We start from the raw sequence: 15,549 nt of genomic DNA, 5'->3' as shown, positions 1-15,549 counted from the left end.
GTCTCATAATTTACCTGGTTGAAGTATTGAAATATTAGAACTGATAAACTGTTATTAAAATACTTTATTTTTAATAAATAGCAACTATAACCTAAAGGATCAAAAGTCTATTTATAAAGGTAAAATCGCAAAAGCCCTAGGCGCTAAGAGGTAAAAATGTGGGATTAAATTTTTGGTCTCGATTGGTTTATTATATAACACTAAAGAATCAACAATTTTATTATAAATATTATAGGATAAAAATTAATGTAAGTCACTGTTGCATTAGAAAGGTCATGAGGAAAAATAATTAAAATTGTCAAACTAATTGCTAAAACAAGCAACGTTTTTCAAGTAGTTTTTTATATAAAAGTAATGTAAGTTGAAATTTCTAAATCTCAGAAGAAGTGAAAATGACGTCAAATTGCCGATGATCTTATTATATTTAGTCGTGAACAACATAAGGAAATATATCTGTTTTACTCTAGGAGATACTCCATACTATAACACATCACTCCGTAAGTCTCCGATCGAAATCAGAAAACCTAACTAAGGAAATCATATGGGTCTGTCAACAGTGTTGCCATATATGAGTCAGAATAGAAACTTATTGAGTGATGTGTTTCATGAATAGTGACTGAGAGAGCAGATGCCTGTGGACCCGAAGAAAACAATGACAGTCCTCGTTAAAAGGCAGAGAAAACTGGATTATTTACACCGATTAGAAAACCATTTAGTATAGCTAACCTAACAACGAAACCCAAAGTATCTCGGACCGATTTTCTTGCTAAATAGACGGTGGCGATCACTTTCACTAAATCAAAGCCAGCTCTCAGAATATCTAGAAAATTGACAGGGAAGGCCATCCAATGGGATGCCGAGCAGGCCAAATGTTTTTAGAATGATTCATTGGGCCTTGTTCACTCAACTATCTAAAACCCCTTGAGAATAAGACAAGAAATCTGTTAAACCTCGATGGACTAAAAGTTGCGAGTCGTCAGAGGATACTAGGCACTGTCGCTGGCGATTCCAAATGTGTGTGGAGGATGAAAAAACGGTTGAACACATACTAGGTAAATACTCAACTTCCGAAAGATTTCAGAAAGTAAGAAGAATACAAATCCTACCATGGAATTCTACAAAATTAACAGGATAACTAACTTCCTTAGAAAATTGAATCTACGAAGTGAACTGCCATAAATATTGACGCATTAGAGATCTTCTATGTCGAGGTGCAGAGGTAGTTTCAGTTCATGGTAAATTTAAGCTAACTTTCTAATTTTGGACCATACTAATGCAACCGTAAAATACATTCCACGTGCTTGATATTAAAATGTTTACAGCGACACTACCGTAATTCTTCTAAAGACACTTTTATCGCAATAAAGCATTCCATGGTAAAATATTACAAGGATTGCTGAAAGATGTCTTTAAGACTTTATAGAAGAAAGAGGTACTATTGATTTTGCAGCTTCCAGTCTAATTTTAATGCGGCAAAAACATTTCTTATTGACAGTTTTTTGTTACATGCTTTCTATGACTGAACTCCATCCGAAAAAATGCATAAACACGATTAATAATGGTAAAACTGTGCAAAAATACCCTTAGCATCTAATTCGTTACTTTCGTTTTTAATCACAATTTTGTTTGTGTCTAAAGATAGAAACAACTATTTCACCTGTGAACACTTCTTAAAAGCCCTTTAAAACACTTTTTGAACACTAATGAAACTACAAAGACTGCGCTAATGTACCTACAGATCCTTGATTTAGAATCAAACTTATTGCCTTGAAGGTAAACCTCACAAATCGGGATTAAACTCCAAAACTTCCATGTTAAATACATTTTAGACAATAGATTTAAAGAAAGTGGACTTACTCCTTTTTTCCGGCCTGGAGGAAATTAAAGCTTCATAATTTCAAACACAAAGCAACTACAGTTTAAAACAACATATGGGACCGCATTTTATTTGTAGAAAATCTCCAAGATCTTCTCCATTCTATCCAGACAGTCAATGGCATTTGAATTGCTTTTTAATTTTCCCAGCATTTGAGGAATTTCATTGCTTTTCAGCTCTTTCAACACTTTATCGGATATTAGTAAATTCTCCAATAAACTGAGGCAGTTTTCAATGGTGTGTTTATCCCATTTCTCGCCGTATTTATTTAAAACAAAATTAAGATTTTTGCCCAGATCTGCCTCGCACAAAGTTTGGTAAAACATCTCTATATCAGCCTTAAAACAATTATTTCAATAACTGTAAGAACTGATTGATTATGAATGAACTTACTTGTGTATGTTTTTGCTTATTGCCTAAACCAACAGCTAAAACATTCAAAGCTACGAACGATTCATTCTGCATTAGTCCATGATTTGATGAAATCATATCAATGATGCATTTAATACTGTCTTTAACTACAATAAATGTTGAAAAGGGCTCTGATGAGTGGGAGTTTTTAATTAACCAACTGAAAATCCTTGGTACTTCACCCCTAAAATTAGATTACTCTTTCTATTAATTCTACAGCCTAAGAAACTCTCCTATTGTGTCTTACCTGACACCAAGGTGATCAGAATTGTAGCACCAATAAACTAGTCTCTCTATAAAATCCTTCTTGGAGAGCAAATATAAAGAAGTCTCAGGTTGACCATCAATAACCATTCGAATTGTACCCAGCAACTTAAAAACGACAATGGACTTGTCTTGGTTCAGCATTGGATACATCACTTCTATTATATCATCTTTCAAAGCCTGTACTTTATTCTCTTTGGAAATAACTAGGTTTTTTAACGTGCTAAGTAAAGCATGTTGCACTTTGCAATCATTGATATCAGTTGAATGGTTGTACTTTCTTAAGAGATTAATTAGTTTTTTGGCAATGCCACTTTTAACCATTTGAATACAGTAGGTGTCTTTTCGGGCAAAATTGCCAATTGCCAGGATACCTGATTTAAATAATGAGTTTCAAAATACAGAAAATAAACATACAGCAGTATACCAGTGCTTAGCAGATCTGAATCATCTGAATCTAACCAAGTAAGCATATTGCGATACATTTTGCCTTTGCCATCATTATACAGCTGATCCATACAAGAATCCCCAGTGAGAATGAGGACTATGAGGTCACAGGCAATTTTTAGCACTGCCCTACTGTCCTCATCATTTGCCTTGTCCCTAAACATTTATCATAAGTACAACCTTAGACATCAACCAATTTTACATGTATCACCTGTATTTTTCAATTAAATCATATAACAATTCACACATTCCCTCTGTGGCTAAAAGTGTTTTAATATCCTCCTTCTCTGACAAAGAATGAAAAATCTCCAAACTCAAAATGCATATTTCAGGAATTTCTGTCTTTTTAAAAATTTCTATTATTAATTTACTAATAGATAATGCATTGTCTTTTTCATCCATGTAATCTGTGAGGGAATTGACAATGCTTAAAAGAAATGTTATTAGGACCTTATTGTCTTCAATTGGATCCTGAAAAAATGCAAAAATTGATCAAAAGTCTTTGAGCCAGTAAATACCAACCTTGTATTTGCTCAAAAGTTTTTCTACCACAGACAATATACCACCCTTCAATGCTGTTTTGGGTAAGTTGTCATGTGTATTAAGCAAATTGACTAACAGTCCAGAAGCTTTTACAGTCAGGCTGTCATTCTGCCTTTTCGAATCATTGTGGAGGACTTTAAAAATGTTCTCAATACCCACATTATCAACTAAATTGCTAGCTTCTTCATTTTCATAACAAATGTTGCCCAGAGCTCTTATGGTGGTGAAAATTAATTCTGGAGAATCTAGAATGGGACCTTAAGTCAAAACTTAATATGTTATATTCCCACGGCATCATCAGGTTTGGAAGTGCAAATTTGAACAGGGCTTACACAAGATTCCCTCTCAATATATTCTAATTGAATATAGGCATGTTCGAAGATATGATGAAGTGCAGAAATGTGGGCAAGGGAGAGTTCTGTATAAATTGTTAGTACTCAGACCTAGAAAACCTCTAAGGCCCTGCATTTAGTCATTAAACAGCTACTTTAATATATGTTTGCTATATTTACTTGATGTTTTTGTCAACTCAAAAGTGATGCTTTCAAAAATGTTTTCTTTTAATCTGTTGTCTAGACCATAAGCTAATATTTCACATAAATAAAGAGTTAAAAATCGAGGGGACCACAACTTTAGGAGCATCCCTCCTTACCTGACTCCATAAACTCCATTAACTTATTCACAATCAATTCATTAGTAAAAACCTTTCTGTTTTCTTGATTTTTACATAATTCTGCAATAGTTTCAGAGCCGACAGTTTGGACATCCGTTGAATCAACATTGAAAAGCTTGATAAAAGTGTTGATTTCATTTATTTGTACACTGTCCGCTTTCTCAATCAAGCTCTTCAGGTGCTTTATTATGTCATGATTATTTTTCTTATTTATTGAAGAATTTAAATCGTTTATAATGTTTTCCATTTTTAGTAGAATTTGTAGAAATCAAGTCGAAAGTGGAAAACAGGAGTACAAAAGGGGTAATTTATAATGATAATATTTTGAATATTTTGTTTTGTTTACAAATTTAATAAATGGTATTTGTCAATGCGATGTGAATGCCAATGTCGCATTCCGTGTCATATATTATATTGCTCTTTGTTTAACCAACGAGTTAAATAAAGCAACATAATACTAGATCGTATAATTTTGATTTCCCGAGCAGCAATTTATTATTGTTAGTGTCAACAAAAGTGTCCTTGATATATTCTTGACAAAATGGCATTTTCTGAAGGTTCCCCGCCATAAAATCGACTACCCAAGTTTAACAGACTATTGTACTAAATTTAAACACCACAATAGAGAACATTTTTAGTTTTCTCAAATTTACCATAAAAAACTTTCTGGTCCAGCAAGTGTAAGAGACAAATGTCCAGCGATAAAAACCAAATCTCTCATTGCACGTGTTTTTGTTTAAAAAACTATTCATATTTAAACAAAGTTCGACAGAAAAATCTACTAAAATATTTAAAATTATATACAACAAATTGCTTATAATTTCTATTATAAAATAACATTTAGAGTGAAAAATGTGTTCACAATTTCAGTGAAATCACCCTTTTACTATCACTATCCTTCACAATTAGAAAAATAATGTCTTCATCCTTTCCTAAACATTTTGTAAACAATTCTGAAACCAAAGAATTTTTTGATGTCTTAAATGGGCGTGTATTAAGGCAAATGACCCTTGGGGAGTCGTTTCAGAGAACAAAGGTTCCAAAGTTTAAGTTTCCAAAACCCTTCTTAATTAGTGATGTAGTTTATGAAGTTTATGACTCGTCAGATTCTGAAGAAACAGATACACTGTCAAATCACAATGCTAGTAAGTTTAGAGATTGATTTATTTGTCAAGAATGCTATGACCATAGAGGGAGACTGAAAATTTCTAGTTATGCCACTGTAGAGCCTTACTTTATTTAGTCAAAATTTTCCTTCAGTTGTTGCAAATACCAACATGCCATCAACAGCAATCACTACTTCAAATCTTGATTCAAATCTGTTATGTTCAACACCAGAAAATGAAGGAATCTCTAACTCAGCCTTTCATGTAAAAGGCACGGGTGAAAACCCACACCTTTCACCTATTTCAAATTGTACGCTTATAGGCCAGGATCAATGTACTATTGCAGGTAAAACAATTTTTTTTTTATATTCATAATATTTAAATTTCAATTTGCCTAGATTCATCAAAGACTGCATCTTCTTGCAGTTCTGAAAAAACTTTACTTTATGGCTGCAACAGCATTTATGAAAGTACTGTTCTGAATACTACCACTCAGTGCTCCCCTGAAAAAAATGTTACAGTGGAAATAGCTCAATCAAATGAACTTGATGTCTTAATTATGAATGATCCCACAAATTTTGAGGATAATTGTACTGAACATTTTGCTTTAAACATGCAAAATACGTAAGCTACCTAATTTATCTTTGAAATGTTTCGTTCCACCTGTTTGATGTAAATTAATACAGGTTCCCAAAAAAGAATTGCTGTAAGAGAAAATTACATTTTAACAATTGTGGTAAAAGTCCAAAAGGTCATCAAACTGAAGTTCAAACTCTTTCCTTGGATGTAACAACATGCAATGAAAAAAATAAACTTGATGGGGATGCAAATTTAATGCCAAAACCAAAACCAAAAAGGAAAAAGAGATGTTCAAAGAAAAATAACAAAGCTGAAAATTCAGCTTCATACAAATTTGATAAAGTCCACAATAGTAACACTGTAAGTGGTTGTTGTGTATAAGATTTTAGTTTTTGGTAGATGCAAGAATATGTTATAATTTTTTAGAAGAGTGTAGAGCAATCTGGAAATACCGAATTGCCAGCTTTCACTGTCTTAAATTGCCTTAAAACAGTGCCTCAGGCAGAGTCCCCAAAATTAACGTCTTCCCCACAATTTTCTCCTTCCGGTTGGCTTAGTAAAAGCACAAATAAAAGTAGGTCTTAAGTTTGTTTTTTGTAGGCATAAGAATAAAACCTTTTAAAATTATTATTTACATATATGTATATTCTATTACTCAATAATTCTTCATAAAATTTTAGGTCAAAAGCGTAAATTCGAATCTATAGACAAGAATACTAAGAACAACGCGAAGAAAAGCACACAGGAGGAACAGTCAAAATGTCTTCCTTTGACACAGTCCAAAATTTCCACCATTCCTCAATTAATCAAAACTCCACAATCATCTAGTATTCAAATTTCAAAACATATTACTGACAATGTTCCAAATACCCCTACTAAAGATCCTGAAAAAGCAAAATTATGCAAACCTGCACATCGCTCCAAATCACCCGTCACGTTAACTCCAGACTCTGTTTCAAAATCATCACTTAAAACAACATCAAAATCAATGACTACTAAAGTAACAATAGATGCAACGAAACCTTCCTGTTCAAAAACCCTTAAAAAATTTCCTTCTTCACAAAACGTCTGCACAACTGCAAAGAAAAGACCGCCATTGAACTCTAGAAGCCCACGAATTGGTAACTTGGGTTCTTCTAAGGGGAGCCCGATTAAAGACCAGGGATTGAAAGGGTTGAAACCTAAAGATGGCAAACAGCTTCAACTAAAGCAATTGAATAAGTTGGTGGAGTTGTATAAGACTGTTGCTTCCAGCAGACATCTACAGTTAGACAAGTTTTTTTTATTGTTATGTTTTATAATAAAAACACTCATCCCTTTAAGGTCTCTACTAAATTCTGATCAAAAAGACATTCTTAAACGTTTTATTTCCATGGAAGACCAACAGAAATACGTCGTAATGAAACTCTTTATATGGAAGAAATCTTGGTACAATGTTTCGAAATTTTGCGTTAAAGCTCAAATTTGCTTACAAGACGATAAAGAAAAGTATAATATAATGGAGTACTTAAGAGACGAAGGTTTCGTACATTCTGGTAAGATTGACATACATTTTTTCTGTTTTTTCTCATGAAATTTATGTAGATTATAAATCTTCGGGAGACATGGTTGGACTATTAAAAGAACTGGCACGCCAGCAAATACTAGAGATAATAAATGAGCTTCGCATAACCCCCAATAGCGGCACCAAGGATCAGCTCATAATGAGCATTTTTAACGCCACAAGAAGGCAAACTACTTTAACAAAAAAGACACTAAAAGACATGGTTTTTACTGAGATTGAGAAGAAACTGGGATTTGCAGTGATGATCAAAGAAGAAGTTTATGAAGCCTTGTACAATATTTACACATTGGCCACTTTCACAAATCGAGATTTTGAGGACATTCAGACATATTTCAGGCAAACAGTACATTTAAGAGTGGTATTTCCTGAGGCGCCTGTGGAAGACTATTCAGTATTTTCTAGCAGAGATATATTTTTAGCATATGCCAATGCTTTACAGTTAAGAAGAGAGTTGGATGACATCTTGGCAAATAAGGCAAAAGTTAACAAAGTAGTGGGTAAGCTTAGATAGCTTTGTTTTTACTTTAACCCTTTATTATCTATTTCACTATGAACTATCCTTTACATAAAATTATGTAGACTCATTGCTCAGCGTTAATAAATGGAATCATAAATCACAACTAAATATGATATTACAAGTAGAAAATTCTCGAAAATACTTGGCCTGAAAGACGATATGAATGATTAAATTTGTGCAATGAATCGCAATTTTGAACAATTCATATATAGAATATCGTGATGTTTATGTAAGCAAAATGTACTAGCGTCTCATAAAAGTTAAAGTTGTGGCAAGCTACACAGGGTGTCCTAGTAAAAAAAGGAGAATGAGATGTTTGAAAGCATTATTGATTGGAGTAAAACAACATTTATGACCCCATTTCAAAAATGTTTCCCAAATATTGTGTTCATAGATTGTAACTTTATTTATAATTAGGGATTTGCACTGTTGCTAAAGTGGCCTATGTGCGCCTGGTTAATACTGAAACAGACGATACACCAAGCCATGAAAACGCTCCCCATCTCAAACGTTTTAGTGCCCAACATGTCTACTCTTCTGTATTGTCTATGTGCTGTGAACGCATATTTACCAAAACCAACGGAAAGCCAAACGAAGTAAGAAAATGGCTTGAATTTCTGATAAAACGCTTTCCGCATTCTCAAAAACTGGGAAAATGGTACCATCAACTTGTATGGCTTCATATGAAGCACTTGGACAATATCGACTATACAATGGTGAGTTTAATTGTCAAAGTACTACTTACCTAAAATAGAGAAGTATTTCTTATCGATAGGGAGCGAAACTTTTAATCGAAGCAATGGAAACAAAAAGGCTTACTGAAAGGGGAGCATATGAATTGGCCCTTTTAGGGGAGCCGCTGAAAAGCTCTAAGAAGAATAAAATCGACCAAATATATTATGATAAGGTGACTCAGGTGGTACCCAAGATAATTGATCCGACAAACTTTCCTCAAGTGCAAATCGACTCAAGGTGTATTCGGTCAGGAGTATCCGGAAGAAAGAGAGTTTACATTATAAGGAATAATGAGGAAATTACCACTAAATCTGTCGAGATGGTTGCGTTAGACCATTATGCAGAGTAAGACATATTATGTTGCAATATGTATTTTATTATTCTATCCGTTATTTGTTTGATTAGAAATGGTTACCCTAAAGGGGAACATTGTGAAGGATCACTGGTCCGAATTCTCCTTATATTATATTTTTGGGACATTACATATAATCCCACAAAGCACATTCCTGGCACTTTTATAAGCAAACTTCAATCCGCACCTTTGGACATGTTTTCCTCATATTTTTACCAAAATAGAAAGGATTGCATTAATGAGAGACTAAGACAAATAGGTTAGTCTAAATAACCTTTTTATTACCTATGTATTTCTGTTTTATACTTTTTTTAAGAATCTACATGGTCAGATCAAGAGCTAATGCATTTTGCTGCTGATAATTGGCAAAAACATTCCCATGAGTCCAGCGCAATGGGTGTGGTCATGAATACTCTCAAAGAAGTCGAAATTATACAGATTCTAGTAAATGTAATAGGGAGGAAAGTTCTAGCTAAAATATTCAAGAAGTATTTTTGTGTAGCTTTGATTAAATTCGTCACCTATCGTTTCCTTTGCAGATTAATCGAAAATCTCAGAGAAAACAGTAGCGGAATGCCAGATTTATTAGTATGGAACGTTCATCAAAAAACACACAAATTTGTGGAAGTCAAAGGGGAGGGAGATAGACTAGCACCGAACCAAATTTTGTGGCTGGATTATCTTCAAAATATTGGAGCTTCAATTGAAGTGTGTTTCGTCCATTCCATGGGCTCGAAAAGAAAAAAAATCAATGTTAAAACCAAAGACAAAACATCAATATTACATTCCGAGGAACGAGATAGTAATTCTTGACGTGGTCAAGGGTTGTTTTTCTTTATTTTGTCATTATTTAGCTTTACAACTATCTAATTATCTCTGATTTGATAGAATTTATTTTATTTTAGTTCTATAGTAAAGAGTGATCATTAATGAAGACCCCAAGTAGGTGTTGAAATATCAAAGGCACGTCTTGGATAAGTTCATCTGTTCAGTTGTTGTCATTCAAATGTTGTTTGGTAAATAGCAAAAGGACTAGAGAAACTACTACGTTTACGATTACTACCTACTGTGAGGTATTTTTTCATGATCATCCCTTATTTGTTACAAGAAAGTGCTAAAAATGTATGTAAGTGGACATTTTGCATTCTGTGATGTATGGGTTCTGTTGAAAAGTATAAGTTTATAGTATAAATAAGGTTTAAATTAGTTTTTTTATTTACTGAAAAGAGTTTGCATGTTTCGTTTATACATGGTATCCTATGATGAGAGATACTTTAGGAGGTGATTACGTGGTCTTTCCAAAAAGCATATAAATATATATTAGAAACCGTTTAATACCCTCTATTTTGATAACGAAATAGAGGGTATTAAATTCTGAAAGCGGTTCACAATCTTTCTACATATTAATAGTTTGTTTAGGGCACATAACATAAAAAAAATGAGGACCTGACCCAAAAACAATTATCATGAAAATTTTCAACTTCAACTAACATGTCATATTGTGTAAATCATTGAAAATAGTATTTTCCACAAATTTGAACTAAATGTAGAAATTTTAGGAAGTGTAAGAAAAGATTGTGGCTCGTATTTCGATAACTAACCAGGTCGGGACCTATGTTTATTTTTTTATTGAAAATCACCTCAAGAATCTTCCCTGCGTCATAGAACACCCTGTATAGTAGATTTTTTCCACATTTTAATAAAGTTGTTATGTTATTTATGATAGTTTTCCAAAAGCAATGTATTCTTCAAAGGTGCCTTTATAAGCCGTGGATCTAAATCCATGATATATTAATTTTTTGTCATATGAATTACCTAAAATATTGTTTCTAAGATAAGTGATCGCTGTCGGTTTTGACTTAATTATGTCTATTAACATTCTCTGATAAATTTTATTGACATATTGCCTTATTTGTCTCGGTTGTTAGGCAGATTTGGTGTTGCCACTTATTAAGACCCACAGACCGCTGTTTCAAAAATGTTATATATTATGATAGTGTTGTGTTTCTTATTTAAGAAGATAAATAAAATGAATATATTTTTAACTCTATTTATAATCCTTTATTTCTAAGAAATCCAATAAAGGGTTGAATTAAAATATATATAAAAACATAAAAATTCCTCGTATAATTTTTAATTCATAACATCACTTTAAATTAAAATAAAAGTCTAACCATAAGAAATCCATTTCAATTTATTATATGAAAGAAACAATTATAAGTTATTTATGAACATTACCAAAACACACAACATTCTTCTAATTTAATTATAAGTCATGTATCTAGGCGTAGCTGAAAACTTAGCATATGACTTAATCACCTTATTCACAGCTTCCAAAAAGTCTTTCTCAGTAGCCACCTTTCTCCTTGCTCGAATGGCAAACATGCCAGCCTCAGTACAAACTGACCTTATTTCAGCTCCAGTAGAGTTTGGACACAACCTGAATATTCTCAAAGCATTAATTTAATTAGGTAAATTAATATTACTGGGTTTACCTAGCCAGTAATTCAAATCGAATGTCTCTCTCCACACTCATAGATCTAGCGTGGATCTTGAAAATATGAGATCTTCCTTCAAGGTCCGGTAATCCAAACTCGACTTTCCGGTCCAAACGTCCAGGTCTCATTAAAGCAGGATCTAAAGTGTCAGGCCTATTGGTGGCCATTAGAACTTTTATGTTTCCTCTTGGGTCAAACCCATCCAGCTGGTTGATAAGTTCTAACATGGTTCTTTGCACCTAAATCTCGATGTTAAAAATGCATCTTTCAATGTAAAGATTTATTTGAATTTACTTCATTATCTCCTCCGGCACCGTCATCAAATCTTGCTCCACCAATGGCATCGATTTCATCAAAGAAGATCAAGCAGGCTTTCTTAGAACGGGCCATTTCGAACAGTTCTCTTACCATTCTAGCCCCTGAATTACCAATCAAATGATTGGAAATATAAGAAAACCAAATAAAAATTACCTTCTCCGACATACTTCTGGACTAATTCGGATCCGATGACTCTGATGAAGCAAGCGTCCGTTCTATTCGCCACAGCGCGAGCACAAAGGGTTTTTCCAGTGCCAGGAGGCCCGAATAAGAGAACTCCTTTCGGCGGTTCAATGCCAAGTTTAACGAATTTTTCCGGCTACATTGAAAAAAAAGTTGGGAGATTAATATGAAGATGTTTTAAGTGGAAGTACTGCGTACGTGTAAAAGAGGAGTTTCGACGACTTCTCTAAGCTTTTCAATTTGTTCTTTACATCCACCTACATCACTGTAAGTGACGTCAGGTTTTTCTTCTACCTGCAAAATGAAAAAAGTTAATGTAGGTCTTAAATGAAACCTTGAAAAGACAAGAAATTTATGTAATTTTTCGTTTTTTGCTAATGCACAAAATAGAGATAATTCTATGATTTTTGATACAGTTCCTAAGTGTCTGACTGAAGGGGATGAAGGGAGTCAATGGTTCAATTGAGCAACTTTATATAAAATTCTACTTCATTGATTGTTACCTGCATCATTGTAACTGTAGGATCAATTTTTGGTGGTAAAGGAATATGGATCTGATACTTGTTACGGTCAACTCTAAAAACATTAATCCCAGTAAATCCTCAATTCATTAAATCTCAGAAGAACTCTCACCCAACTCTCATCCCTTCCTCTATATCTGTAGGAGCCACTGAATCTGCCAAATCCACTACAAACTTGGCAAATTGCTTAACATTTATAATATACTTGGGGTCGTCAGTATCTGCATTAATAATTTTTGTGCACCTGGCCACTTGAAGTGGTTGCTCATTTTGCAGGGTCTAGAAAGAAAAGTTACTTGGGTCATCCTACTGTTGAGTCTAGAGAGAACATAGTGAATTAATAAACTATTATCTCTTGTGAGTTAAAACCTGTTTATCAGCAGCTAAATCCCACAGAGCTGGTGGAGCTAAACCTGTGTCTGATTCTTTGATTCCAGTAAGTTCATTTACTCGCTTAATAATAGTCTGAATGTCTTCCTCAACAGTTTTGATGGTTTTCGTGTATTGGCCTTGTCCCTGATTAAATGAGGCATTGAAGTCATTTGGAGCATATTAATATTTTAGTACTTACATAGGTCTTAAGGAGGGCGATGTCGCCTTCATCGAGGGCTGTGGGTAAATAACATAAAGACGTTAATATAAAATAAAAAACATAGTTTATGTTTTAAATGTAAAATTATGATGGTAGGTAGGGTAATAGGTACATACATTTTATTTCTTTTTCCTCCTGTTCAGGTTCACTATTCTTCACTTTCCTCATGTCATCTCCAAGATGGTCAGGCATGGTTGGATACTATTTAATAGTTCTATGAATTGAAAATAAAAAGTAAAGTGTATTCGAAGTATTTTTCTTGAGCTTTTGTGAAATTTTTAGAAGATTACAAGCAAAATTTTTCTGTTTTGATTATTTTGACAAATAACAGTCCCAATGATAGGCATTTGACATTCGTGCATCAAGCCTCATGTTATCTTACTTCATTACACATAAATTACATAATAATAAGAGATAGAAATAGAATGAATAGTGCTACATACCTAGTGGTCAATAATCGTATTTTATGAATTATTATGGAATTATTGTTACTATTATTGTTATTATTATTATTATTCTTTCATACACCTAGTGATAATGTCGCCAATTTATTCATCTATATGGTTTGATTTATATGGTGATGTCAATTGACAGAGGCCAGAAAAAAAATTTTAAAATTCCCGCGAAAATATGCCGCTTATGTACTACATAATTATCTTATCGCCTTTAGTTTGCATTAAAATACATTGGAAAATTAAAAATAATTTCATATTCAGTTATTAATATGATGACATAAATTTCGTTTCTTGATAATTTTCACATAGTTCACAGACAAAAAAAGTTGTCTAAAAAAGACATACATATTATAATAAACCCAACTGATTTTCACGAAAGTGAATTAATGAGTCCGCCAAGTGGAGCTCATAAAATTTCGAAAACAAATAATTCTTTTGTACGCTCTTTAAGATAACAATCGATTCAGGAGTCTCTAAAAAGGGCAAAAAGTTTTTTGAAAAGATGCATTGATGAAATCGTTGAATCAGAGACGAACAAAGGTCAGAATTTGAAGGGAAATGGTAAGCATAGATAAAAAGAGTAGGTATTCTATTAGCCTGTAGGTAATTGATGATATAGTATGTAAGATCTAATATAGAGATAACTTTTATTACGTCTGATTATTGTATTCAAAGTTCAATCACAGTAATAATGCTCAAACATTTTGAATATTCTGGAAATATCCATATAATATATAGGGTCTCCGTTTTTGAATTCCAAAATGTGAAAATCCAAGATGGCATCCTTAAGAAAAAACAAAATTGATGATGATTGTGGAAGATCGAATCGTCGGATTTCAACCTCGACATCGTCACGTTGTAGAAAAGGAAAAGCCGTGATGGTGAAGTACCCACAATTTTGAATTATCTCGCCAAATGAGCTGAGAAAAAATAAATCGTTTTTATCGAATGTCTAAAGATCATTAGAACTTTTCAAATTTGAATTTAACGGACCTCGTATCTTTTACAGTTATCGAGATCCCGATGGTTGAGCTCCAGAAACGGACTCTGTATAGGACAAGAGATTAAAAATGCATTTTTAATTAATAATTGCAAAAATGCTTGTTAAGAATTGACATCGCGCTGAATATCTTAAAATATGCTTATTTATTTTCGATAATTAATACATATACATGTTTTAAAATAATTATTTTCTCATCTTACTACTTATCGCTTTATATGCACCTTGATCACTACTTATCTATGTATAGGTACTTATCTGATTTCAATTAACAGTTATCGCTCAATAAGTAGAACTTTATTTTGATTTTCTAATAGATGAGCAAAAATTAAAAATTCAAATAAAGGAGTTCAATATATGTATACTGTGTAAACAGTTCTTGTTCATAAAAAAAGTTTGATTTAAAACAATCCGGAATTGGTATTTCCCAAACCTTATTTTACATAACTCCAATGCAGAAAAAGAAAATCTAATTAATTTCAAGGAAGTGAAAAAGTTTATGGTGATATTATGATGGATTTTAATGGTCGCAAATACAAAACAGTTAAAACTTATATTCAAAGCTACCAGTGATCTGGCTAATCCAGTAGATTAGAATCTAGTTTAAATTTTGTAAAAGCATATATTTCTTGTTTGTACTGTGGAGAAGAACGTGTGAGGAAATATTTTAAAAAAATTAAATTTCGCTGTACATAAAATTTTATACTATAGATAAAAGATAAAAAGCTTGACGCAGTTCTGGTTAAGGAGGAAGAACGTGGTTGCACTGAAGGTAATTGAACGTCCCTCCAATTCCTAACACTCATGAAGCAAATAAACGTAATAATGCATTTTTTAATTCATTACAACTGAAAATTGATTCATTCGCAATTTCGTGTAAATATCGTACTCTGGAAAATAAGCTGCAGCTGAGCT

General features: G+C 33.0%; 3 protein-coding genes across 3 annotated transcripts; 1 reads left to right on the top strand and 2 right to left on the bottom strand.

Annotated features, from left to right (window-relative positions):
• Window positions 1–46: 46 nt before the first annotated feature.
• vimar (visceral mesodermal armadillo-repeats) lies at window positions 47–4,552 on the bottom strand. Its single transcript, XM_066390039.1, has 7 exons — window positions 4,194–4,552; window positions 3,521–3,786; window positions 3,210–3,469; window positions 2,979–3,154; window positions 2,535–2,925; window positions 2,270–2,471; window positions 47–2,214 (listed from the first exon to the last, which is right to left on the bottom strand). The coding sequence occupies exons 1-7, from the start codon at window positions 4,459–4,461 to the stop codon at window positions 1,945–1,947; spliced, it is 1,833 nt and encodes a 610-aa protein (XP_066246136.1). The 5' UTR covers window positions 4,462–4,552; the 3' UTR covers window positions 47–1,944.
• Window positions 4,553–4,980: 428 nt separating this feature from the next.
• Window positions 4,981–11,047, top strand: LOC136408961 (fanconi-associated nuclease 1-like). Its single transcript, XM_066390198.1, has 13 exons — window positions 4,981–5,359; window positions 5,475–5,666; window positions 5,719–5,944; window positions 6,007–6,259; window positions 6,326–6,473; window positions 6,580–7,165; window positions 7,223–7,434; window positions 7,484–7,960; window positions 8,398–8,696; window positions 8,756–9,060; window positions 9,121–9,326; window positions 9,384–9,555; window positions 9,607–11,047. Exons 1-13 carry the CDS (start codon window positions 5,131–5,133, stop codon window positions 9,878–9,880), a joined length of 3,579 nt encoding a protein of 1,192 aa, XP_066246295.1. The 5' UTR covers window positions 4,981–5,130; the 3' UTR covers window positions 9,881–11,047.
• Window positions 11,048–11,242: 195 nt separating this feature from the next.
• Rpt1 (26S proteasome regulatory subunit Rpt1) lies at window positions 11,243–13,500 on the bottom strand. The gene is made up of 10 exons (XM_066390156.1): window positions 13,296–13,500; window positions 13,159–13,196; window positions 12,957–13,103; window positions 12,700–12,866; window positions 12,570–12,642; window positions 12,265–12,360; window positions 12,037–12,202; window positions 11,860–11,984; window positions 11,563–11,804; window positions 11,243–11,507 (listed from the first exon to the last, which is right to left on the bottom strand). The coding sequence occupies exons 1-10, from the start codon at window positions 13,369–13,371 to the stop codon at window positions 11,330–11,332; spliced, it is 1,308 nt and encodes a 435-aa protein (XP_066246253.1). The 5' UTR covers window positions 13,372–13,500; the 3' UTR covers window positions 11,243–11,329.
• Window positions 13,501–15,549: the final 2,049 nt, after the last annotated feature.

Source organism: Euwallacea similis, chromosome 5, assembly GCF_039881205.1.
Source record: "Euwallacea similis isolate ESF13 chromosome 5, ESF131.1, whole genome shotgun sequence".
In the NCBI taxonomy this organism is placed as follows: Eukaryota; Metazoa; Arthropoda; class Insecta; order Coleoptera; family Curculionidae; genus Euwallacea; species Euwallacea similis.
Note: the sequence above shows the minus strand (reverse complement) of the source record. Positions and strands in the feature narration are given on the sequence as shown.